The sequence below is a fragment of the Dysidea avara genome, chromosome 11 (genome assembly GCF_963678975.1).
Source record: "Dysidea avara chromosome 11, odDysAvar1.4, whole genome shotgun sequence".
In the NCBI taxonomy this organism is placed as follows: Eukaryota; Metazoa; Porifera; class Demospongiae; order Dictyoceratida; family Dysideidae; genus Dysidea; species Dysidea avara.
The window spans coordinates 22,188,316-22,214,034 of record NC_089282.1 but is presented as its reverse complement, the minus strand read 5'-3'; the positions used below and the strand labels follow the sequence as shown (position 1 = coordinate 22,214,034).

The 25,719-nt window shown below is 36.7% G+C and overlaps 1 protein-coding gene across 2 annotated transcripts; it reads right to left on the bottom strand.

Annotated features, from left to right (window-relative positions):
- Positions 1–618: 618 nt before the first annotated feature.
- Positions 619–16,119, bottom strand: LOC136237755 (uncharacterized). 2 transcript variants are annotated; one of them, XM_066027967.1, is made up of 17 exons: positions 15,948–16,119; positions 13,364–13,454; positions 13,226–13,312; positions 13,050–13,168; positions 10,401–10,641; positions 8,948–9,057; positions 8,509–8,584; positions 8,378–8,464; positions 8,204–8,325; positions 5,538–5,790; positions 5,232–5,344; positions 3,705–4,016; positions 3,419–3,655; positions 2,641–2,707; positions 2,504–2,590; positions 2,327–2,448; positions 619–1,036 (listed from the first exon to the last, which is right to left on the bottom strand). In XM_066027967.1, exons 1-17 carry the CDS (start codon positions 16,011–16,013, stop codon positions 734–736), a joined length of 2,493 nt encoding a protein of 830 aa, XP_065884039.1. In that variant the 5' UTR covers positions 16,014–16,119; the 3' UTR covers positions 619–733. The 2 variants fall into 2 exon arrangements, with proteins under 2 accessions (XP_065884039.1, XP_065884038.1); XM_066027966.1 differs by having other exon boundaries at positions 2,641–2,722; positions 15,948–16,118.
- Between the last annotated feature and the right edge of the window lie 9,600 nt (positions 16,120–25,719).

Here is a 25,719-nt window from a genome sequence, read left to right as displayed (position 1 = left end):
GCTCTGACAACTAGGAAAAGAGGGATCCATTACAGTAAGTCAGTAACAATTTTTGAATTTGTATACACAATGTGGACATGCGTGTAGAGTTGTTTATACAACATACAGTATTACATAATTTAAGTGTTTACAGTACGTTGTATCAAAATTGGATAAATTTCAGTACTATATGTGACCAGGCCTGCAATAATAGGGCATGTGGGCACATAAAAATTGCCTACTTTTTCAACTTTGATTCATCATAACTTTGTATTCCAATACTGCTTGGCCATGAAATTTCAGCATGTATTAAAATTTAATGTACAAGTTACAGAATAAAAATATTACAAGCCATCCCAGTATAGGAGATGTTACGTATCAGGGTGTAGTTTGTGCCCACGTGCCCTATTTTTGCAGGCCCGGTCACATATACAATCAGTAATAGGCTAAATTTCCTGGAGAAAAGATTTCTCGCCATGTTAACAAGTTTGGTACTGTCGATACATATTATTTTGAAAAACATCAAGACTATAGCTACTAAATAACATAACCAACCAACAACTTGTAGTATTATTGAAAGTATTATTCGCAGTTTGCTATAGTTACAGCTATATGACAATGCAACATCATTTCTGCTGGTGGCCATTACACTAGAAATCATTCTATAACATAAAATCTATAAACATGTGTGCTAATGAAAACCAACAATAATACAAATAGCCATATGCGTGCGTATGTATGAATTTTAGCATTATCACGTGTCACCATTAGTCTCATCATCAGGTATACAACCTGTACATTTCTGCATAACTAAGAGACTACTCTCAGCCTTATCTGTTGTCAGTTCCGCAATGTAGTCTTCATCAGAATTAGTAGTATTTCCATCTGGTAGATCCTGGCTGCCAAATGAAAGGTAGTAACCAGTGCTATCTGGTGGGAATGTGGTCCATGCTTGCAACACAGAAGAGTAAGGATAATCTTTATTAGGTGTCTCAGGACCCACTAGACTCCATGTAATGTATCTGTTATCCTTTGGTGGATTATCTTCAGTCCACTTCTACAAATCAAATATTTATAAATATCAAGGCACATTTATGTAGTCAAGAAAGCTGGCATGCCACACTATTGCTATTTTCATGCTTATGTGCGTAGCTCTATGTTCCCTTCTCCAAATGGAACGATGTTTACACTACAACACTCTCTACCTCCAGCATCTCACATACCAAATTTGAACAAAATTGCCATAACTTAAAGTCACTTTTCTTTATTTCTAATGCCCATATTTGTCTTCTTCTTTTGCATACTCTTTACAATTATAAATGCAAACATGTAACACAATTACCTTGAAATTTGACACATTTAAGGACATTTGTGACTGGATTTTGGAAAAACAATCCAAATTGCACATTAGAAGTTTCAAGATACACGGTTTTAAAGAATTCAAGCCAGCAAAACTCTCCAAGGATAGCAAGCACGCATATGAAATTTACACTAAAGATGCATCAATCTGTTACCTTTCAGACCACTTCCAGTACTTGTAGCTGCTTGTAGAGTTTCCCACCAAATAAGATAGAAAATCTGAGCTGTTGGACAAGCGAAGTAGTATCACAAGTGCTCACAAAGGGGTGAGGGGTGGTGGGGAGGGTGAGGGTGAGGGGTGGCGGGGAGGGCAAGAGTTAGACCTCAAAATGGAGGCAGACCACGATTGGAGTCCAGAGACAAGATTACAGGGCTGTGCTGGCTCCTTATAATTAGTGGCTGATATGCAGCAAAATCCACAGAAAAAAACGCCTGGCCAACATTGACAGGGTGTCCACCAGTAAACCACTGATTCTTGCCAAGCCAGGTCAATCAAAAGGCCTAAAACCGCCATTCGAGCTCTACACACCCTCCAGAAAAGACGTCTGTTGAAACCAGCCTCGAGTAGTTTGAGTGGTACTGAGTGTCAAAACTACTGGTACGATAGTGTAGCTATCCACTGGTGGTGTTAGTTTGATTTTGTCTGATGTGCGATTTGGATTGGTTTTGTAAAATCTGGTCACATTTTAAGGTGAATTCACATACTAAGTCTGCTACGAATATATGCAATAAACATTAACGGAGTTGTTGATGATGGCATAAAAAACCAGTATTTGCAAATCTACAGGGTACTGAAATAACTGTAGACATAGCTATATAGGGTTAGATCAAACTTTTATCACTATGCATACCAAAGCATTTCCTATCAGAACTCAAAGAGTGATTTTAAAGCAAAAACATCACTTAGCTATAGCTTTCCCTACCTATTGCTCACACTTTTCTGTTGCGTGTTAATGTTTTAACATATAGCAGCTATACACAAACTTACAAAAAATCCAATGCTTTTTGATTTAGCATCCCAACTGATGTAAATATCAGGGTAACACACACTCCTCAAACATTTCACTGTACAGTGACCATTAACTAGTGCACGATACAGTCTGAATTGACCTGCAATGGGACATTTAACATAATAATGGTATAAATGTCCAGTCTACAACTTTACTTTGTGTTTCATCTTTGTTTCCTTGGAGGTTCAGATAATAATTTCCACCACTTTGAATTATCTTGATCATTCCCTTTGTCTTATCGACTACATCAAACACAACATAACACACAGCAGCATTTTCCTTTACACCATACCTGGATAACCAACTGTGGCCAGTGTATAAATGCCGTCATCTTCCCATACAAGTGGTTGCCACAAGTCCTCATCCTCATCACACTATACAAACAGCACATTAAAATAAAAGAACTGCTACAAACAATACATTAAATCAAACAAGCATGTATACATTTTAGTATGAAAAAAATAATGCATATATGTACAATGGACAAATGACTACACATTGTGACCAACTTTCACAATGGCGGATCCAGGATGGGGCATTTGGGGCAAATGCCCCCCCCCCCCCCTTCAAGAAATTGCATACAAGATCGAGATACTCTAATAGAGCAGTCAATTACTCTAATAAAGCAGTCAATTACTCTAATAAAGCAATCACAATGTTCATGAGGCAGTGCAGCTTACTTATGAAGCTATAATAGGATTTTATTTTACATAACATACGTGATATCATATATTTGGTAAAGGATAACTAGCTATTATTGTTGTGACAATGTGACCTTTTTTTTTTTTGCTCTTCAACTTTTTTCAGCAAGGTGCCCCCCCTCTTTCCAAACTCTGGATCCGCCCCTGTTTCAATCAGATAAAATATAAATATGGCTGCTTGTCATGGTACTATTTTCTAGCACATCAACCACAAGCTTTAAGGCAATACTTACAGTGTATGCTAGATTATATATAGCCAATTCATGCATGACTATGCAATATTAAAGCATTTAGCTATTAATGCCAGTGACTATGTAAACAAAGGAGTTTACCAAACTCAGACGTGAAGTGCATGCATTGTCTATATACTTCTTTGTCTTTTGATGATGACTTCACATCAACAAGCTTGAGGTTGAGTTTGGTAGTAACAACCAAGTGCCACTGATCACATTTCTCCCATAGTGTACTCCATCGCTTGGTGATCTGGTCCAACCTGTCTGTATGATCTTTGTCCAGATCAACATAATTAAGTTCGATGATCTTCCTTCCCTCCTCCAACACTTTGGTGTGTCTTTCCTGCTCTTCATCTCTCTTCCGTCTTATCTCCTGTTTCAATGAACATGTACACTCATTACTTAGCAAATACATTACTTACAGAACATTTCTCTAATTGTATTGCAGGTTCTAAAGTATCTGACTCTATAAAAAGCTGTTCTCCCCACTCAATAAATGTTTGACCATATTTGTATTGTTGATTAAACGAAGTGAGACGCTCAATTAAATCATCACACTGTGTCTGCCTCTCCTTAAGTTTCTCCATAATCCACTGGCACTGCACCTCAGTAGTCTGTTGCAATATATCAACTTCCTGTACTCCCTTAGGAATTGCAATGGTCTGCTGCATGCTGTCAGGAGGTAGGCAGTGAGCTAATTTCTTCCTATGATGTTTATAGTCATTCTCCACTTGCTGCACACGGAAACATATAAGCAGTAATAATATGCGACACTTAAACCTATTTCCTCTGATCATTGAGGGTGACAAAAAAAATTTTCGTAGGATAGTACAAACCTTAATGACCCCTACTATACAGTACTACCAAACAGTATGATTCACATTGCATGTTTGTAAAACATATGTATTGCCACTTCACTGCAAAGAATTTTTAATACTAATACACTATGACCTATGTGTGATTATGGTGTACTTTACCATCACAGCCAGCATTGATTAAAGCCAAATAGTATCTTCAGTGTAATCTGAGATGCTTCCAATACCATATAGCCTAAATATTTCAAGGGTTTGGAAGCTACAGTGAATATTTGTGACTGGGCCTGCGAAAACAGGGCATGTGGGCACAAGCTACATCCCGTCAAATTACAGGTCATATCTCAGTACTGGAAAAGAATATTTGCATTGTGTAACTTGCATCATGATGCTAATTAAATCCTTACTAAGTGCTGAAAATAGCATTGCCATAGCATAACGGTACAAAACGTTATGAGTGATGAAAGTGTGAAAAAGTAGGCAAAACTCATGTGCCCACATGCCCTATTTTCGCAGGCCCAGTCACATTTTATACTTGACCTCTATATACCATTTGGGAGTGTTTGCAAGTCCATAAAATGTTTAGCATTACTCAACCTCAAAAATACCTCCAGTCAAAATATTTAGGCTATACAGTACATAAGTTGCTATGAATTAAAAATATCTAAATTTTTTAGGTAAATGAAATTCAATAACAGCTAAGGCTATGATCTTGATTTTTCATGGTTCACACTTCACTTCAGTTTGACAGGTACCTTTTGGCATACCACAGCACATGCACCACAGACGTATCCTTGTCCTCCTTTGCCAAACACCACATCTCATAAACCTATTATTGCAGGGAATTTGTAACAGACAGTATATAGTCAAAAACTTGCAATGGCTACATTGCGTATTAGTGTCATGGCAAGTGTATTACAGTCTCATACGTCTAACACCATTCTCTCCTTTGATGTGGTAGTATAGAAGTTTACTATGTTACAAAAAACCTTACAAACAAGTGCATGGAAAAATTCACAAGCTAGTAGGATCATTGCAATAAATAAAATGCTTAAATAAGGAAGATCATCAACTAAAAAAGCAAATTTAATAATTATATCTTCGAAACACAAAAATAATAATGGCTACAGCACCTACCTCCAGCTCATTTTTGAGATGGTGTAATTTCTTCAGATCAGTGCTCAACTTTGATGGAAGATTCATGATATACTTTACCTTGTCACTTATCCAGCTGAGAAATGCCTCATATTCTGTGAGTATTAAGTAAATTATTACTTGTACATTTCAACATCAAAGAAACATGTAGGTATGCAAAGAATGTATACATGCAGTAAGTGATTTGCTATACACAGTCGCTTGCATTGATTGTGATAATCATTAAAATCGTAACTGAGCTACCTTTATTTACTGTTACATCCTGCACAACTTATCATTAGCACTAACCTGAACAGTTTGTTAATACTAAGGCACCACAATTAGCCTGATCTGTTGTCAATTCAGCAGTGTAATCTTCAGCAGTATTCCCATCTGTTTGATCCTGACCACCAAAATACAGGTAGTAACCAGTACTCTCTTGTGATGATGCGGTCCATGCTCGTAGCACTGTGGAGTTTGGAAAACCTTTAGTAGGTGTCTCAGGACTGACTTGACTCCAACCAATGCTTCTTTCATTTGGTGGGTTGTTTGGTTTCCATGTCTAATGACCAACAGACATATCTGACACTCGTATAAATTTATGCAAACAGCAAAACACATTACATTTGGCTGCTTGTTCAGTCTAGAAGTCAAAAACATTTTTTTTTTAGTAAATATCAACGAGTAATTGGTTCTGACAACATGGATTGTGTATTCACAGGGGGCACTTCCATTGCAGACAAACATTTATTTATTTATTTATTTATATAAGGTCAAATAGAACCAGATTTCTTGCATCATGCTAAGGCATTCAGCAATTACCAATGTGATTGGAGTTTGCAAGGAATATTCACAAATAATTGCAATTTAATTTTCAAAATTTGAGGCTAGGTGTTTTTGTACTTATAGATGTATGACTAGAATAAAAACAATACCTACATTGCAAATATCCCTTCAAGAGTCATGACATTGTCTAAATAATAGTTGTATGATGAAACACAAACCTCTGCAGAATTTAGTAGCCTGAAGGTCCTGTATTGTGGTGTCCATTTGGCAACCGAAGCGACAGTGCTATAAGGCCATATGCATAATATCTTTTAATCTTTGGGAGATGATGAGGCATTTAAAACCACAAAGAAACCTCTGGAGAGATTATCTAAAGTGGTTAGATGAATATCTGCATGTACATCTCCAGTTGAAGAATTCACATTTGTGTGTTACTTTGAAAAAGAGTTAATCATGCTATTGCACTTGGATGTGTGTCCATTTAGAGCATCCATTGTATTATATTGCAAGCGTGATTTGCAGTCGTTGTTTGCTTTAAATTTTGACTTAAAATCTTTCCTGCTGCCACCTATTTGCTCCACTAGCGTTTTCCTTTACTATTGGTATTTATTCAACACCACCAGCAATGGCATATGTATGTGCATGGCATACAGCGTATTTGGTTAGTAACAGATGCAGTACGAACTTGGGTTTACAAATAATTCATATCAGTGCATGCTGACTCTGGATTTTGTTTGTACAGTATTTGCACGGGGCGCGGTGGCACTGCAACTGTATCATTCAGAGTTATAAACTAAAAGTAAAAGTGCTGGTTTAAAAGCCGCAATTTAATTACAGTGCAGCAATTTCTTGGTTGCTGGCTTTAATTTAACTTTAAAGTCTGTCACAACTTGCATGGCTATTTTGGCATGGATCCCATAACTCACAACTTTACACGTACTCTATTCAAGGTCAGAAAATCAAGCTGATGTCAAAGAAGACCTTACACTGGTTATTATATCTAAAAACCATTTAGTCAATGAGACTACATTAATTTAACAAGTTTCATTGTATAGTTGAATATTAGAAGTATTGTGCAATCACAAATGCAGTAAAATACCTACACAGTAAAGCAAACAGGCATAACATGGAATGTGACCATGTAAGGAATCAAATGAAACTTGGTGTATACACTGTACTTGTGAGAATTTTAAAGAAATTTGAGAAGAGCGGGTTAACATTTTAATTTCTCTGATAATTTAACATGGAATGACCAAAATACTAGAATTTCCTGTGTTAATATCCCAATTTGTTCAATGTTGACAAAGGTCCAGCAGGTGGTTTTGAGTAGTCCATAGTATGCAGAAATACTTTGTGACATAATATAGATCATATTGCAAGGTTCAGCCCTTCTTCTGCCAGACTATTTTGGCACAACTGCAGGAAGTACGATGCACACATCATGATCCCCCATTTCTTTTCACTGACAGCATGGCAATCGTCATCTTACAGTATTATATTTATGGCATTCCTGTGGCTTTGCTAACTAGTTATCATGGTTATCGTCCATACTGTCTGTAGTGACTGGGTCAATTGCAGAGACACTTCTCATACTGTTCTGCAGTTGAAATTTGGCTGAAAATAGCTGGAAAAGAAGTATAATGGTCTCTTCACTTGTTACTAATTGATGTATGGGGTGTGAACCCAGGCTTATAATTAATAATTATGGCATGTCTAGCACCATCCTTTCTTTTATGCGGTATGCGTGGGTTCACCAGTCAAAATTATGTTCCAATAAAGGTATACAAACAAGTACAAAGAAAAATAAGTTTGATTAGAGATCATAAGTAGTAAAGCAAGGGAGGCCTGCAGATCTACGTATTAGTGAACATTTAATCTGTAATCATTATAAGCTGAAATATAAGATGTCCACTAGTATATCTGCAAGTGTCCCTTGTTTCACTTTTCATTTCTATGGTCCCTAAAATTCCTAACTTTCTTGAATAATGCTTATTTCAACAAGGCTGAGCTATGTAAGATATTTCCCTAGGGTAGTGGGATATAGCCTTCATATACCATAGCTTAGTAAGTCCTGTTTTGCCTCAGACTCAGGTGGTATCTACGAAATTGCCCTCACACTGAGATACACTGAATTGCATGATACATCGATTGTGGCTTAGCACTAAGCGCAAAACTACCCTGTAACTTACAAAAGATCCAATGCTTTGTGAGGTAGTATTCCAACTGATATAAATACCAGGGAAATAAACACTCTCCAAACATGTCACTTGATGGATATAGTTCACAACAGCAGTATACAATCTAAAACGACCTATATACATGTATCATAGTCAGATTCCATGAATAGTTACATAATGGTTTACTTTGTTTTCCATTAGCTGTTCCATTGATATCCAGAGAATAATTGCGACCATCTTGATATATCTGAATCATACCATTCTTCTTACCATCTAAAGCATGGCATTATAATGATATGCAGTGACAGGTAACACACCTGGATTGCCAACTGCAGACAGCATGTAAGTTCCGCTGAGCTTCCAATCAACATTTTGCGATGAAACTACAACAGACTACAAACGTAATGAAATACATATACACTGCTTTTGTATAAAGTTCTCATGTATTCATACTTTAACTATAACTCTTAATTACAGTCTGTATACATATACGGTTCACTTATGTAAAGAATGCATACAGCTGTAAGACTGTGTGTATAGTGCAAGCTAACTAAGGCTGAATGACTGACTAAGACTGATTATTGCTGAATGGTTGTAAATGTCAGTAAAGAGTCAGCAGTCACAGTCATGGTCAGTCATCCAAAAGGTGCATATTTGGCTGAAACGTGGCAGTAAAGTATGTAATAAAAAGACATTCAAGTATGTTATCTATGCATTATTATAACTGTTTCCCTACAAAATAACGAATCAGCATACTTTCAGCTCTTTTTGGTGTTTATGTAGCTGTAGCAGATCAGAGCTCATCCTTCCAAGATTCTTAACATACTCTGTGCTGTCATTTGTCCTCTCCAGAAGTCTCTGATATTCTGTGGATATGATAATATCTGTGATTTTGTAAGCATTTAAAATACTTCATAAATAGCTTATAGCAAAAGGCATGGAATACACAGTCACACACCACTTCAGCATAATCAGTGTAAATAGTGTACAAGGCAAACAGGTTGAGTGTTATGTAGTGATTTACGTTGGCTGTAATTTTGATCATAAGTTAGGATTGCTAGACCTCACTCAATTTATGTCTCAATCAATTTCAGTCTGACAAAACGTGTCTTATAGTCCGTCAATACTTGATTTTAAATTTGCTATAAACTTTGGAGTTTAGTAACTTCATCTCTAAACATGACAGCTATGTAACATTTTTTACCACTTATGTAAAAATCTTCCTGAATTGCTATAGCGTATGCAGAAAAGGAAACACACAATAAAATTATTAGGCCAATGTATGTATATTTGGCAGACTCGGTCACATATACGTAACTAGAGTTGCACCGATAATCGGTTGAATAATCGGTAACAGCCGATATAAGGTGATTTTGCAAGTATCGGTATCGGCTACAAAGAGGAAATTATTTGCCGATAACCTAAACCCACAATCAATCATTAACGACAGTAATAAACACGTGACAGTATTAAAAGAAAGCAGTGAATGCAGTGGTAAGTGGTAAACATTTATTTGCTGTACCTGTTTATAACTATTTAGGCTTGTTTATCTGTGAATAGTGTGGCTGCAAGGCTATAATAGACTGTGTATATTTATCGGCCGCCCACGCAATCAACCAATCACTATTTGGAAAGGGTCTAGAATCCCACCAAAACTCCGTTTGAGAAGCTGACTTAGGTGTTTTATAACTACTTGGCTTTCATTTCCATGTAAGGGGTTAGTGGGACACTGGTAGCAAACATTGTAGAATCGGCCGCCCACGCAAGTAATTAAATTATTTCAACTAATGTTATACACGCACATAAACTTCAGATAATTTTTGCTCTTTCTCCCCTGACCTACAGAATAGAAGAATATCGGTAAATATCGGCATATCGGCTACAGGAATGAGTGAAAAATCGGTATCGGTAAAAGTGAAAATATGCATATCGGTGCAACTCTATACGTAACAGATTAATAATTTTATATTTAAGTGCAAAAACAAGGGAGATAAGATCAAAGGTGGTAGCTACAATATAACGTGACTGCAACAATCTAATAATGATACATGCAGTGGTGATGTGACTATTAAACTCTATTGAACTTGTCAGGTGTAGATTTCCCCCTTTTTTAGAACTTTCATTGCAATGATGCTCACAAAATTCCTACACTTCTATACAATTGATCTATTCTGATTCTATTAATATTATGCCCATGGATGAACCTAACCTGTAAACACTAATCTACTACTGTATGCCTTGCTTGTTGTCAGTTCAGCAATGTAGTCTTCATCAGAACTAACAGTATTCCCATCTGGTAGATCCTGACCACCAAATGATAGGTAGTAACCGGTATCCCCTGTGGTCCATGCTTGTAGTAGCAACTCAGAATTTGGTGAATCTCCACTAGATGATTCTTGGTTCCAACAAACACATCTTTTATTATTTGGTGGAGAATTTGAATTTCCATCCTAAAGATATGGAACAAAAATAACTGCATACCCATATAACGTACCATAATTACTGCATGTAGTAAGGAAGTGGTGAAAATATTGTTGAATTATTACACATTATATAATTTATATCCATACTAAAACAGCCAAACTGTGAAAGAAGGGTGTAGCCTTCAGTAGGCTGGGTGAAAAAAGTTGTGAAACCAAAGGGGTGGGGGCCAAGAAATCGCTGTATATATGTTAATGCCATAAATGTTAATAATACATACAGTATTTATTAGCATTAACATCATTGCAGCCATTTGTTGGCCACCACTTTTCACACTGTTATTTCACAATCAGGCTATTGAAGGCCACACCCTTTTTCACAGCTTAATTGTGGAGTTCATTTCTTTTTGTACTCTATATGGCCCCAATGGGGTTTGTTTTTTTACCCACAGTTCTTATCCAATTACTTTTTGAAAGTAACTCATTACATATTACATGCACCTAACTATTTAGTTACAGTTGCATATTACCCATATAATAAAGAACTATAATAATATTACACATTATATTACTTTGTGTCCACAGCCTTAAGTTGTCACATGTGAAACTACCACCTTATCACGTGACATGATTACATTGTTGTACAATGTACAAATCTTGGTTATAAGTAAGAAGTTGGTAAATAAGTTTCATTTAGTAGGCTTCGTTACTTCGTAGTGGCTAGGCATTACTCAGTGGATTACTAATGAGATTAGTAATTTCTTTACTTGTAGTAATAATATTACATAATATTAGACTCATTACAGTAACTTCATTACTTAGGTAACGCGTTACATTTGTAAATAAAGTAACTTGAGTTATATTACCAGATTTTATAACGTATTTTGTTATATCACTTTGTTACCACAAAAGTAATAATTATTATGTAACACATTACATAAGTATCGTGTTACCCCAACACTGTTCTTATCTATAGACACAATGATGATATTGAATACAGAAGTTACATTTGGTATTATCCTCTTTGTAATATTATTGTAATACTCTAATAAAGTGCACACTTTTTGAGGAATTCTAATAGAATGTACATAAAATGTTCTAAAACAATCTATGAAGTGATTAATTTGCAGTGAGTGTTGTGTTAGGGTATCTTGATTCGGCAATTTACAGTTGTTTTGTTTTTGCTTTGTAACTCTGCAACTGTTACTTCTTTGTTTTCTAACCATCTAGGCAGTGCTATGATGGCTAGAACATGTACACACCAAATTTCAAGTTGTTCTCATAGGCAGTTTATCCTGTAGCCATGACAAAAGTTCAATGAATAAACTCTAATATGACAATGGATGTTTATCAGATTCCTTAGTACGTGAATTTTACCTTTATATGATCCTTTATCAGTACCAAATTTCAAGGTAGTCAAAGTATGCGTTGCATTTTATAACAATTTTTTGCAAAGTGTGCAAAAAGAATAATCTAGGCAAAGAAAAACAAATCAAAACTTTGTTGCCCATATCTCACAAATGGCTGAAGAAAAGTATTCAAATTTGCTATGTGGCCTACCCTACCAGGCAGACAAAATTGGCGTGCGTTGCAGAAGGAACCATGGAGCTATGCATGCAGGTGTGAAAATCATGTTTTATTTCTTCCTGTCAAAATACACACAGTGTGATGCACCGGCTTTGTTGGTTGCATGACACACAATATTGATATAATACAAAATTTAATCACATAATAGTAAACTTGAAGCATTAAGTTTAGTTCATGTAGTATAGCAATACAACAGGTTTCAAATCATTAAAAAATCATGCATTCAACACTAACCTAACAGGATGTCCTAATGGTAATCCCTTTATTCCCTCACATTTCTGCTTGCATAGTAAAAGTAACTATAGAAATAACCTTACAAGAAATTCAGATTAAGTACAGAAATGCATGCATTTACTGCAGAAGCAGTAATAAAGGAATGCATATGGTATTTAGGGTAAATAGCTCTCCTATTAGGCCACTTACTGTCAGCTGTATGTTTCAGATCAGGAAAGTTTGCGGTTCATTATTCATTAGTCATTACAATCCTGCATGCACCTGACTGTTTTATTAGAGCTGGCTGAAAGCTCTATTAGAGTATTTCAATCTTTTCACTAGAACTGGAAGAGTTAAATTAAAACTTCTTCCCTGACATTGAGGTTAGTCTCTATAGCTCCCCTTCTTCTATGCCTAGTGATGTAAGTAAGTTAGTTTATAACTTCTGTAATCATAACCGTTACACATTGAGATGATGAAATAATGGATAAGGTTTAATCTTGTATCTTTAATCTTGGATGGATAAGACATATGGATGGAACTACTGGCTTGTCAAAAAGGTAATCACTTTACGGGAGTTGTGATTGCTAATAATTAGTTTAAACTTTAGTACTAAACAAGCTAACTTTCCAACTTACATAGAATTCAATACTTTGTGTATCAGCATCCCAAATGATGTATACACCAGGGAAACAAACACTCTCCATACATGTCACTTGTGTGGACTCCACAAGTGCAGTGTATACTCTAAAAAGACCTACAATAGTTAATGTTACACGTGATGTGTGCTTAGCAAAAATAGTTATAGTGCTACTTTGCTTTCCATCACCAGTCCCATGAAGGTTTAAAGAATACTTTCCATCACTTTGACATATCTGAATCATCCCATTCTTCTTACTATCTACAGCATTCATTATACATAACATACAGATGATTGTAATAATATTTATACCTGGATTGTCAACAGTAGCCAGCGTGTAAGTGCCCTTGTACTCCCATTTTGTAATAGCAGCCTTTACTTGTTGACCTGAGCCTTCTTTGCACTACACACATGCGTAATAGACACGCAATTATCTTACTCATAGCTACATACATATCGCACAACATTTTTTTGCATTTAATTGTTTATATTGTGCTTTGCATGAAAGGATCAAAGTGTCACCGTATACTGTATTTTCCATACAGTGTCATTTAGCTGTACAACTGTACTGTATGAGTCACACGGTACAGTTAACAGGTTCAGTCTCAAATTATTGTGTAAATGTTATTGGATTTCCAAGAATCCCGCATGGTTGTTTTTCGTGCATTAAATTTATTTAAACAGTCAAAACTTGCTACTGGTGAAGTAAATGACTGTAAGAATTCGCTACTTTAATACACCATTTTAATTCGGAAGTACAACAAGATGCTTTTTCCTTGGAATCAATGCCATATACTGCATTACTGGCTATATACTATTTACATTCCAGTAGAGTCACAAGCTGGCAGATCTGTGAGAATCTACTAATCTCAAGACTACTTCAGTGTACCGTGCAGTAAAATGACTGAAAGATACACAAGTTATATAGTGATTTTATTAAGTGGTGTGAAAAGATGAAAAAGAAGATGAAGAAAAACACGAAGAAATTATGGCGAACTTCGAAGGTGCATGTCTTGATGATGAATGGGGAGATTCAGCTCAAATTTGGAATAGAAGGTGCCCCAATCCATAGGAGTTTCCAAAACACAATTGTATTTATTACCGTTCAGGAACTATAAAACTATAAGGTTGCATAAAAGCAGTGCTTTGTTCCTGTAAAATACACACGTGTCTGTTGGATGCCCACATCAATTCTAGTACAGTTAGAATAATAGAGACTTAATGCATATTCCTACTGATAAACATCACACACAGCATGGGAGGATGGTGCAAGATACAGCAGACATTCAAAGCAAAATTTTCATGACACTGGTTCAAAGAAAGCAAGCAATGCAACCAGACATTTGTCCATAACTATGCATTTACCGAGCATATAATAACCCCAGATAACATTTTGCTAATATAAAGCTCAAGCCATATTTCTTTTATAGTATGCATATAGCTAGAAATAAAGCCAATATTCTAGCACGCTGTCGTGCTATCAAATTCTCAATGAAAATCAACTTACACCAAACAGTTTCTTTGTACTGAACATTAGAAGACAGATCTCAAGACTCACAATCCTATATCAAAGCCTACATAATTTAAATTCACTAGAGATACCTACTTACATCACAGCCACCACCACTACCTTCACCCATTTAACTATAGATTCAAACATCTTCCACTTTAATACACCTACTGCTAGAACTAATCATTATCATAAGTTACTTCCTAAAATCCTTTCATGATTGGAACGTTATCTATCCCTGCCGTCAATGTCAGTACATACTCTAAATTGTTTTGCAAATCAATTATGTAAGTCGTTCATTGTTTGTAATTGTAACACATGTGTTGTGACTTACTGTTAATTGCAACATATGTACTGTAACTTAGTGATTATAATGTAATTCCAATACATTATAATTAATTAACTTACTGTTTATTAGCAATTGTAATGTAACTTTTTACTTACAATTAGCATACATATGTTCTAACTTACTGATTTTAACACATAAGCACTGTAATGTTGCTGATTTTACATCCTAGGCAAACTAGCTGTGTGTCTGTCTAGTAATTAATTATAAAGAATATAAAGTCAAGTTAATTTTTCATCTGGAACCCTAGCAAAGAAAAGTCTGACACAGCCAACCCTTTATTAGCGTGCTGCGCTTAGAAGCACTCCCTCTGGTCTGTCTAGCATTAAGGACTTGTGCCTCTGTTACCAAAAACTGGTGTGGTATAATTGTAGTATTGTCAATGGTAGTGTTGCTGATGCATGACATGAATAGCTAGGTAACAGGTTGAAATGAAAGTTGTAGATGTTCAAATTCATTTTGGGTAAACAAGGGTCAATTTTTGGAAGAATTCGTCTTTTTTTTGACGGGGCATTTCTGTGTGTAACTCTTTTCTTTGATGCATTTTCACACAGCTGTTTCAAGTGTTTAGAGTCCTCCACAAACTTTGTCCAGCATATTTAAGAGATTGATTTACCTATGCAGAAGCATTTACAGGATGTATTGCTGAAAAACATGATGTTTAGTAGCACTGCTGAAAAACAGTTCTTATAGAGTTATCCACAACTATTAAATCATTAAATGTGTTACTTGACCTACTCAGGGGAAGTACAAAAATCGTCCCCACAGCCTTAACCCCGGGCCTAAACACATCAATTGCTCAGTCATAGGCAATGACACTGATCATCAAAGCCAGCTCGACCAAAGCATCACTGCCGTGATTTAATTCCGCCTTTGATTCTTCAATATTGGTGACCTTTTTAATGGTTGTTATGTAACTCCGCCGGTTATCGTGAGCCACAGCGTCATTGTACGGCGGAATTCCTAGGAGCAATATATCCGTGTGCCGAGGTACGTTATAGCATCTACATTATAGGGCATTAATATGAAATTTAACTTACGAATGCTGGCAGATCGGTGCACGTGTGAAACTCGGTATCCCGCGACCTCTCGTTCTGTTGCGCCATGCTACATCATAAATCTTAGTTTTGCTTTGCTGAAACAAACTTCTGAATGCACGAACATATGCCGCAGGGCGTGGCCCAAGGAATTTTGATATTCCGCGCTAGTCAGGCGGCGCCCGCCTCTTCCACTTAAATAGCGGGTGTCCCATAACCACTTAATGGCGCCCGCCTCTTTGCATAGAAAATAGCAAAAGAGATTATTTGGGGATTTCCTGGGGTTCCAAAACCCCAACCTGAAAGTTTAACTTGTAGGTTTGTAGCAGATATATGTACACCCACGCTCTCAGGCCTGACGGCCCTTGGGTGTACATATCAGGTATGCTCACCTGTTACGTGAAGGAAGACAAACCTGCATTTACCATGGTACATTACTTTATACAGAGGTTTGTAAACATTGATTGCAGGTTTAAATTGTGGCACATAATGATTATGGGTTTTGCTGGTTGTAGTGATACCATTTCTAACAAAATAACCACTTTGTGGATGCCTAAAGTAACCCAAGGTGCTAAAATAACCTAGGCATATATGTTGAGAATGTCTGAGCCATCTTGTCATAATTATGGTTGAAATGTGCTGTGTAGAAAAACAATCCCCGCATTGTGAAAATGATTATTTAGCAATGTCTAGTAACTGAACTAAGCAACACTCAATTCTTATTCCTTTGAAACAATGCCTAGCCTAAGTAGCTAAACCAACATGTTAAACTCAAACCCACAATGCAAAACTTTTAGCAGCTCTAGAACACTTTGGACCATGGTTGTCCCAAGTGATCAACTAACCTAGTAAACTTCTACACTTAACTGTTGAGAATGGCTGTAGCCTTAGCTTACTTATGTACCTCACAAATGCCTGACAAACAACAGTTGTTAAGCAATTTTATGAAATTATGTCAAAATGTGTTTTGCATGCTATCCTCTAATGTATTTATTTATTTATGGCTATACTTACATATGCTGAGAATAAAAAATACCAAGGTCACTTGTATCAACAGCCATAACATACAATACAATACCGGTAATCAGTAATGAAACCATTAGCAGTAATGTAATGCTAGTCTTGTTAGGGAAGATTTCTGTGCAGACTGCAGAGATTTCAGAAGATTATGAAATCACATATTTCATCATATAGCTACACATTATAGCATAGAAGATTACGAAGTTCATAAATTGCATGTGAGAAACAGTATCCATTTTGGATGTATTGAACTGGCTGAGAGAACTTAACTGGCTGGCTTGAAATTGAAAATTCCAAAGGAGTGTAGCAATACACAAGGACTCTGTGAGTACAGTTTTTCATCACTTTCCAGAGGCCATGCAGCAAACAAACTGAGGGAAAGTCATTCCACAGAGATGGCGTTTAGTAACAATCAAAATAAGAAGCATGTGTCATGACTGATTGATTTATTATTTTATACTCACAACAATTGGTACAATGTCATTCCATTTTGTTGGACTCGAGTGATACAAAAAACAACAACAAACTTATTCTTCATTTTTTTTTCATATAATTATACTGTCAAAATTTATCACATTCATTTATTCATGTAGACAGTTTGTATATTTGCTACACACTAATTTATGGACTATAATAATGAATATCTAAAGTTTGCTTCATGCTGCAGTAAAAAATGTATTAACAAAGCAATTAGCTATTTGTGGAGTGCTGAATCGGTTCATATTATAATACTCTAATAGAACATACATCAGATCAAGACACACGGTAGTGTGTCGTGCGGCCCAAGAAGCCGGCGCGCAACACCCGTGAGTATATTGACAGGAAGAAAGAAAACGCAATTTTCGCACCTCCGTAGCTCTGTGCTGCCTTGATGAAACAAGACGATTTTTGCTGTGGACACTCCCTCCAACTTCAGCACTCCACATTCCACATTTGAGCGAAATCGCTTCAAGCGTTTCCGAGATATGCGACTTCAAAAATTGGCTTAGTTTCTTCGTTTTTTTCTCTTATTATTTTTCTTCCTCTTTTCGCACACTTACAAAAACTGCTATAAAACGCGAACGCCATATCCGATTGCCTTGAAATGTGGCACACAGAAGGGGGATATAAAGGCGCATCTCGGTACCAACTTTGGCTGGAATACGATAAACAGGCAAAGAGTTATGAGCGATTATTCACGAAAAATAACACCAATATGTTGTCACACCTACAGGGTAAACCGCGTATGGGAAGAAGCTGAAATTCGGTGGGTGAATAGGTTAGCTATTGAACCTCAAACCGTTTGTGATTTGAAAGAAATCGAGCTAAAAACCAGGAAAATACAATGAAAAAACCAACAGTGTGTAACAATTATGCAATCGAGATTAGCTAATAAAAAACGACTGCTTGCCACGCCTACCAGATAAACTGCTTGGGGTAATGCTTTGAAAATTGCTGCATAGATGGAGTAATCATCTTAGAAAGGCTCTTCAATGGTGTAGAAGAATCAGACATAAAGCCACAGAGTTACAACACGAAATCCAACTTGGTGTAGCAAGATCGAGATACTCTAATAGAGCAGTCATCCTAATAGAGCAATCACTCTAAAGAGAATTCAAGAGATCAGCTAGAAACAAGTAACCTGTATAGAGATCAGCTACAAAGAAACCACCCTGTAGAGAGATCAGCCACAAACAATTCACCCTGTAGAGAGATCAGCTAGAAGAAGTTACCTTGTAGGGAATTCATGCAACTATAGAAAGACATAATTCAGCTAGAAGAAATCACCTTGTAGAGTTCAGCTACAAAGAAACCATCATGTAGAGAGTTCAGCTGTAAACAAACCACATGTAGAGAGTTCAGCTACAAACAAATCACCCTGTAGAGAGATCAGCTAGAAGATGTTACCTTGTAGATAGTTCAGCTAAAAACAAATCACCCTGTAGAGAGAGAAGCTAGAAGAAGCCACCTTGTAGAGTGTTCAATTACAAAGAAACCACCATGGAGAGTTCTGTAATAAATATATGTATTATATATATATATATATATATAAATTTGTACATTTACTGATAAAATCAGAAATATTTAAAGTACATCTGCTTCATCTTTTCTTCTTCCTGTGGTAAAGAAAAAAAGATATGTTTAAAAAGTCCCAAAGCCGGCCATAGGCCAGTTTTGGGGTATACAAATACAAAAAGAGGTGAAATCTAATCCAAAACAGCAAAGCTGTAAAAAAAGAGTGCGGCCCTCAAAAAGGCTATGGTGAAAAAAGATGTGAAATCCAAGGTGGCAGCCAAGAAATGACTGTGATGGTAGGTTAATGGTAAAAATTTTAATAACGACAATTCAGGTGAATTTTGCATGGTGCCGCTTAGTCAATTGGCACAAAATTCACCTGAATTGTCGTTATTAAATTTTTATCATTAACCTACCATCACAGCCATTTCTTGGCCGCCACCTTGGATTTCACATCTTTTTCACCATAGCCTTTTTGAGGGTCGCACTCTTTTTTTACAGCTTGGCTGTTTTGGATTAGATACAGTATTTACATTTTCATCAGATGATAGAGATGTTAGGATAACTGATCTGATATAATAGGACAAGCACACTTTCATTATTGCTAGTGGCACAGTAATCTATGCACACATCAATTATAACATCTAGCTACAGTACAGTTTCTCAAGCAAGATATGAACTACACATGTGAACAACTAATACACTGGTTATGCAGCTGCATAAACTCAACAATGACTACATAACAATGGTCAGTTCAATAGCTACAAGTCCTGTGTCTTAAACCAGAAAGACAGTCACAAGAGTGGCCAGCAGTACTTGCAGCATAAAGTAAGGAAGAATAATTTCAGCACCTCCTTCACTAGTGGATAGACCTGTTTCTACCTCCAGGCTAGAGCCAGCAGTGAGGAAACTTAGTACTGGATCAGAATCAACTGTGTTGATAGTCCCATCACCTTGGTTGTTAATAAAACTGGTCATGTTTTCAGCTGCTGTGAAGCACACAGCTTCAAAACTGCTATTTGTCGCTATGAGAAGAGCCTGAATATTTCCTACAAAAGACCCGAAATGCAACTGTACATATATAAGTATACATTCTTACCATCTGATGTCAAGTAGGGCTCCACCTTACATTTATTCAGCACTTTTGGTGACAGTGAGATTATAGCTGCTATGCGTTCGGTCAAGTCATCCAATGTAATCATATTCTGTGGGTCATTAAATGCTGAGTACGCTTGTAATCCAACTTCATCCAGTGCAATATTGAGTGCACCTCCTTGACAATTACCACTAACTTACCTCACTTGTATTGTTATTTTTCACTCACCACAAATAGGGCAACATCCATCAGTAGGTAGAATCACCTTCTGACACTGATCCCAAGGCTTGCACAGTTTATTATTTCGTACCCGTTTGCACATTGACTCAATGGCCTCATCTTTTTGTGGATCAAGACACATTCCTTAAATGAACAACTACATCACATATCCTAGTTTCCATGACAACAGATTGTACTCTTGCCTTTGTAATCTACTCGGACATTTGAACTTGCAATTTGTAGGGTACATTTGCTTGGATAAGTGACGCCATCTGTGCCACAAACCTATAGAGGTAACCAAATAACAACTGTCCCGATGACTATAATCGATTGCTTTGTAAGGTGCCTTTTCTGGGATGTGTTATCAAGCTTGAATGACATTGCCAAGGACCTCATTTGATAGGAAACTGCAGTACAAGGGCCAGCCAGTTGCAAACTAGTGTTAAGTTCAATGAGCTGAGCCAGCACAAGGTCATAGCCATTGTATACATACATGCAATAATGGATCTTGGTACAATTGCAAGTGCGTGCCTCAAGTTAGATTGGATGAACTATCTATCTCAAAACTACTAATGTTTACTAACAACACATGTTCATAAATACACATTCCAATGGTGAAACAGACTTACCTGACCACCTTGGCATTCACTATTGTTACAGGGACCACCATGCATCACATTTACTCCATCAGTTTCAAGGATCATTCTGCAAACACTCTTGTATGTCCTACCATCAGAGCCACAAATTTGATCACTGTCTAGTACATCATCTACTGGACATGCCAGTTTGGTTTCATTTACTGCAAAAGAAATGAATGTAAATGCTCCTATAAAACATGCGAAGGGATTACACTGACAAAAAAATGAAATTACTGTGTACTCACTACAGAGTCTAAACATTTTTGGACTACATCCTCTCCTAGTACTACACACAATTTTCTGTGACACACATGTCAGACCTTCGTCACATGGCACATCATAACATGGATCCTGTGTGGATTGTAACATGCATTAGTTACATGTGGTATACAACTGCTATACCAACTAGTAAATGATCATGGGTTTGTAGTCTCACTAGAGTTAGTGATCAGTATATTCATGAATACTAGCTAATTGTTATTACAGTCATACTCATGTAGCATGTTTTATACCAGACCTTAAAATGTTTTCAAGTAGCAGCAATAACACACATTGATTAAATGTGTAATTGTATTAAATGTGTATTAAATGTATTATATTGCACCAATCAAACTCTACAGCCTTCATGGTGGCATTTCACGATGATGTGATTACAAATTAATTACAAAGATTCTAATTACATAATATACTGATTCCATTAATTCCAGTATACAAACCTGAATTGAACAGGGGCCAGGAGTCACTTCAAGGACATCAAATCTAGCACAATACTCAGCAGTACATAAGTTATAATAGGTCACACCATTGGGACCACAGACTGGTTTCCAAGGCTTCTTCTTGCATTTGTCACATTCTGTGGCCTTACTACCAGAGCCATGTCCCTGACATTTTCTTCTTGTGCATCCGGACATGCTTCCTCCAAAACACTTGCATTTGTTGCAGTTATCAACTTTAAAAACCTGTTGGTGTTTAATATTTTGTTCATTCACATAACAATCTTTAGTTGAATTGGGAGAAAAGAGAGAGCAGTTCTGACCGACAGTGCACGTTGACTCATTGAATGCTCCATCCTCACAGAGACATCTTTTGCAGTCAGATACATCTATCCCATACTGACCATGGCCAACTTTATACTGAGAACCTCTTAACTGAGCTGAGCACTTCTTGAAGACTACAGTCAGTAACAGCACACAGTATATATGTATCTGCATCTTGAATATAATATACATGAATATTACATTATTCATATACATGTAAACCTAATTGCTAAGTTTAGCTGATTGCTATTTTGTATATTAATTTGTCAGTATAGTTAACACTAATGTTATAAAGTTGTTACAAGCCAAAGCTGGCTGCTAATGCCCAGCAGTTTACAGGTAGGTTAGGGCTCCTGCCATGCAGTGCCTTTGAAAGCTACCAGCCCTCTGCGCACAGCTGCAGCAAATAATAATAACACTGATGCTATGAAATTATGGTGGTGGGGCATTTAAGTTGATATATATACACAACTCAGTGTACATCATCCAGTACCTTTATCAGTACACTCTGGTAGCTTTTTATACAATTCCACATCTGTTGTTGTATTTGGGATCAGTGTTCCATTAGAGGGATGAACACACCAGCAGATGCTGTGGTTCTTAATACACTGCAGTGGACGAAACTGACCAATCTCATCACACTTCAGATTGTTACTATTATTAAAACATGGACCTGTATGGTAGATAAATGGGTAATGAAGTGTTTTCGTACTAAATGTTTGACCTCCAATTGATTCCTTTGACTGACAGACACCACATGATCCATTGACAGGATAACAGACAGTTTCATTTTGACAAAAAGGTTTCACCTAATAATTATAGCAATCATGCACGTTACACTTAGCTGTGTGCTTGCATGGTCTTCTTACGGGCTCAAATTTCCCAACTATATTTCGAGCTTTGACACCCTTTAGAAACTGCATCAAATTTTTGTGCTTTTCACCCTTGCTCATATGTTTAGGCAGCTTACACTTGTCTCCTTCATACAGTCCTAACAAGGGACATAAGTCACAATACTTAGCTAACATGCTGTTAACTACCTGAATCATAGCATTCCCTAGTAGCAAATTTCCCTTTTGCAACACAAGCACCATCCATGTCACAACTGTCTGTGTCATTCCAACCACATTCATCGTCCATCATTCCTCCTGCATGAAAAGGGCACACCACACATAAAGTAACCACTACTACTACTGCTACTACTACTACTACCACTACTACCACTACTACCACTACTACCACTACTACCACTACTACCACTACTACCACTACTACTAAAATTACACAGACAGTGCAGACTTCACTATATAATACATAGTGCAGTAGTTACCTACACAACCAGGTGCACATTGTGCACAGTTGTTCATGGACTCATTTAAGCAGTCACGAGTGCACTGCTGAACTACCCAGTCTGCCAGTGGACATGTGTTGGTCTCATCTAACAGTGATAAGTATTACAAATGTTAATCTCTACAATACAGTATTTTTTACCGGCACACTGGCATTTTCTGCAACCAGTCGATGTATCTGTTTCATACTTGCTGCAATACATTCTGCACTTTAATGGGGGGCAGGCTGTATGTGTGCATGTTATACATGACTAATGCTAACTTTAATCATAATGGTAACTTACATTGATCACAGACATCACTCATATCCATGCTAGAGTTACTCATACTCATAATCATATGATTCATACGTGTACCATCGTGATGGAGACAGAAACACCTGCCCATTTGTGGGTCACACTGAAGAGGGGCAAAATCACCATCCCTGTCACATCTGATCCATTTAAACGTTTTCATTACATTAGCACAAGTTCTCTGAAACTCATCTAGTTTTTCTGCAAATTTCAAATAATATAATTAACTGATCATTGGCACTTGGACAAGGTGTTAAAAACATTCACACCTTTTATTGTGTATTGCATTACCAGATGTCTGGATATACACTATCTATTATTGGGTATACTATATACGTACGGCCTTAATACTATTACCATTCTTCTGCTATATATTGTATTCCTTATATAATTACAGTATATAATACCAAATCTAGAAATAAAAAGAAAGCAGCCAAAAACAATGCAATAACCTATAAATCAATGCAGTAACCTATAAATCAATGCAATAGCCTATAAATCACTGCAATAATCTATAAATCAATGCAATTACCTATAAATCAATGTACTAACCTATAAATCAATGCAATAACCTATACATCAATGCAATAACCTATAAATCAAAGCATTGACCTATAAATCAATGCCCTAACCTACAAATCACAACAACTGTACCTTCTCGAGGGCCAAGATCGCCAAATTTTGGTGGCGGAATAGACTGAACTCCTGATAGTACCACCAAGGCCAATATCAACCCTACATAAGTACACATATAACATGTGACTAGATACTCTATGTTGCTGTATAGTTTACTTGTAACAAGAAAACCTCTCATCTCTGGTAACTCACTATTACAGAATAGGTTTGTTTACTTCACCTTCATAAGTGTGACTAACAGTCCAATAGTGAGACAAGCCATGTCACAAATAGTGATTAAACACACTATTTTGTGTGCCACAAACAATACTGTTATGATAGCTAGCTAGCATACTTCACTCCTTCAGTTGAACTACATCATATAATTACATAAAATGCATGTGATACGAATTTATAAACAAATGTTCTCAAATACATAAAAGTTTCAAAGATACACTCTGTACATAGAGTTTTATTTTCTTTTTTCAAAAGTAACATGCCATAAAGCAATGCTTCAGTATAGTAAGTAGGTGGACAGCGAGGTACATAAAATAATATCAATTCAGCCACAGCCTCTGACTACCAAGTAAAAGAGTTGGAATACAGCTATTTACCTACCCATGGAGATGACCCATGCTACTCATTTGGTGATAGTATCGTACAAATAATGTTTAGGTAAATGGCAGTATGCTGACATTAAATGTTATTGTTACAGTGCCAGTTACAATCACAATAATAGATGACTTGATTATCAGAACTAACCATCAATGAGAGAGATAAACGTCATAATAATTGACAATTACATGAACAAATAATTACAAAAGAGGTCAGGAGTCCAGTCTCAGGGTTACCAAGTTATTACTAAAAAGTATGGAGCCCTGGCAAGACCCAAAAAAAAAAACTACATACAAAACTAAACAATTATACATGGCTTCTCAACAGGTAAACAGATCAACTACATCCCAAGTAGTGGAAGCACGGGAGTTAAAGATCCTGTATGAACAGGAGATTGCAACACGAGCTGCTTGCTGAAGAATACAACGAATAGTATTCTTTGGTAGATGGCATACATCGCTTAGTTTAGAGACAGTCTCAGGCATGAAATGGCCCAAACAGCCAACCTCAATTGTCACAAGATTAACTGAAAATCCAGCCTGTTGAAGGTCAGTCAGTAATGAACCATAGCAATCTTCTTTACGGTTCCTTGCAGCTAAAAGGTGATGTTCGGTATTAGTAACTACAGAGAGTTCTAATAATGCAATGGAGTCTGTGGAAACTACCACAAGATCAGGTCTGCTTAAAGTAGGTGTAATATGAGGTGGAATAGTACTTGGGGGACTAACACTTGCCTGGTAGCCAGGAAGATCAAGGAAAGTACAGTTGTTATCAAGGAAAGTACAATAAATACAGTACAGTTGCTATCATGGAAAGTACAGTAAGTACAGTACAGTTGCTATCAAGGAAAGTACAGTATCATTGCTTCAGACCAAGGAAAGTACAGTTGTTATTACTA

Bases quoted from the DNA above. Each gene is read 5' to 3' on its own strand.
- LOC136237755 (XM_066027966.1), bottom strand. From the start codon at position 16,013: ATGGCGCAACAGAACGAGAGGTCGCGGGATACCGAGTTTCACACGTGC. The intron at 3,656-3,704 runs GTAAGTAATGTA...TCATTGAAACAG, and splicing joins TACAATTAGAGAAATGTTCT to GAGATAAGACGGAAGAGAGA. The intron at 2,449-2,503 runs GTAAAGTTGTAG...GTCCCATTGCAG, and splicing joins AAACAAAGATGAAACACAAA to GTCAATTCAGACTGTATCGT.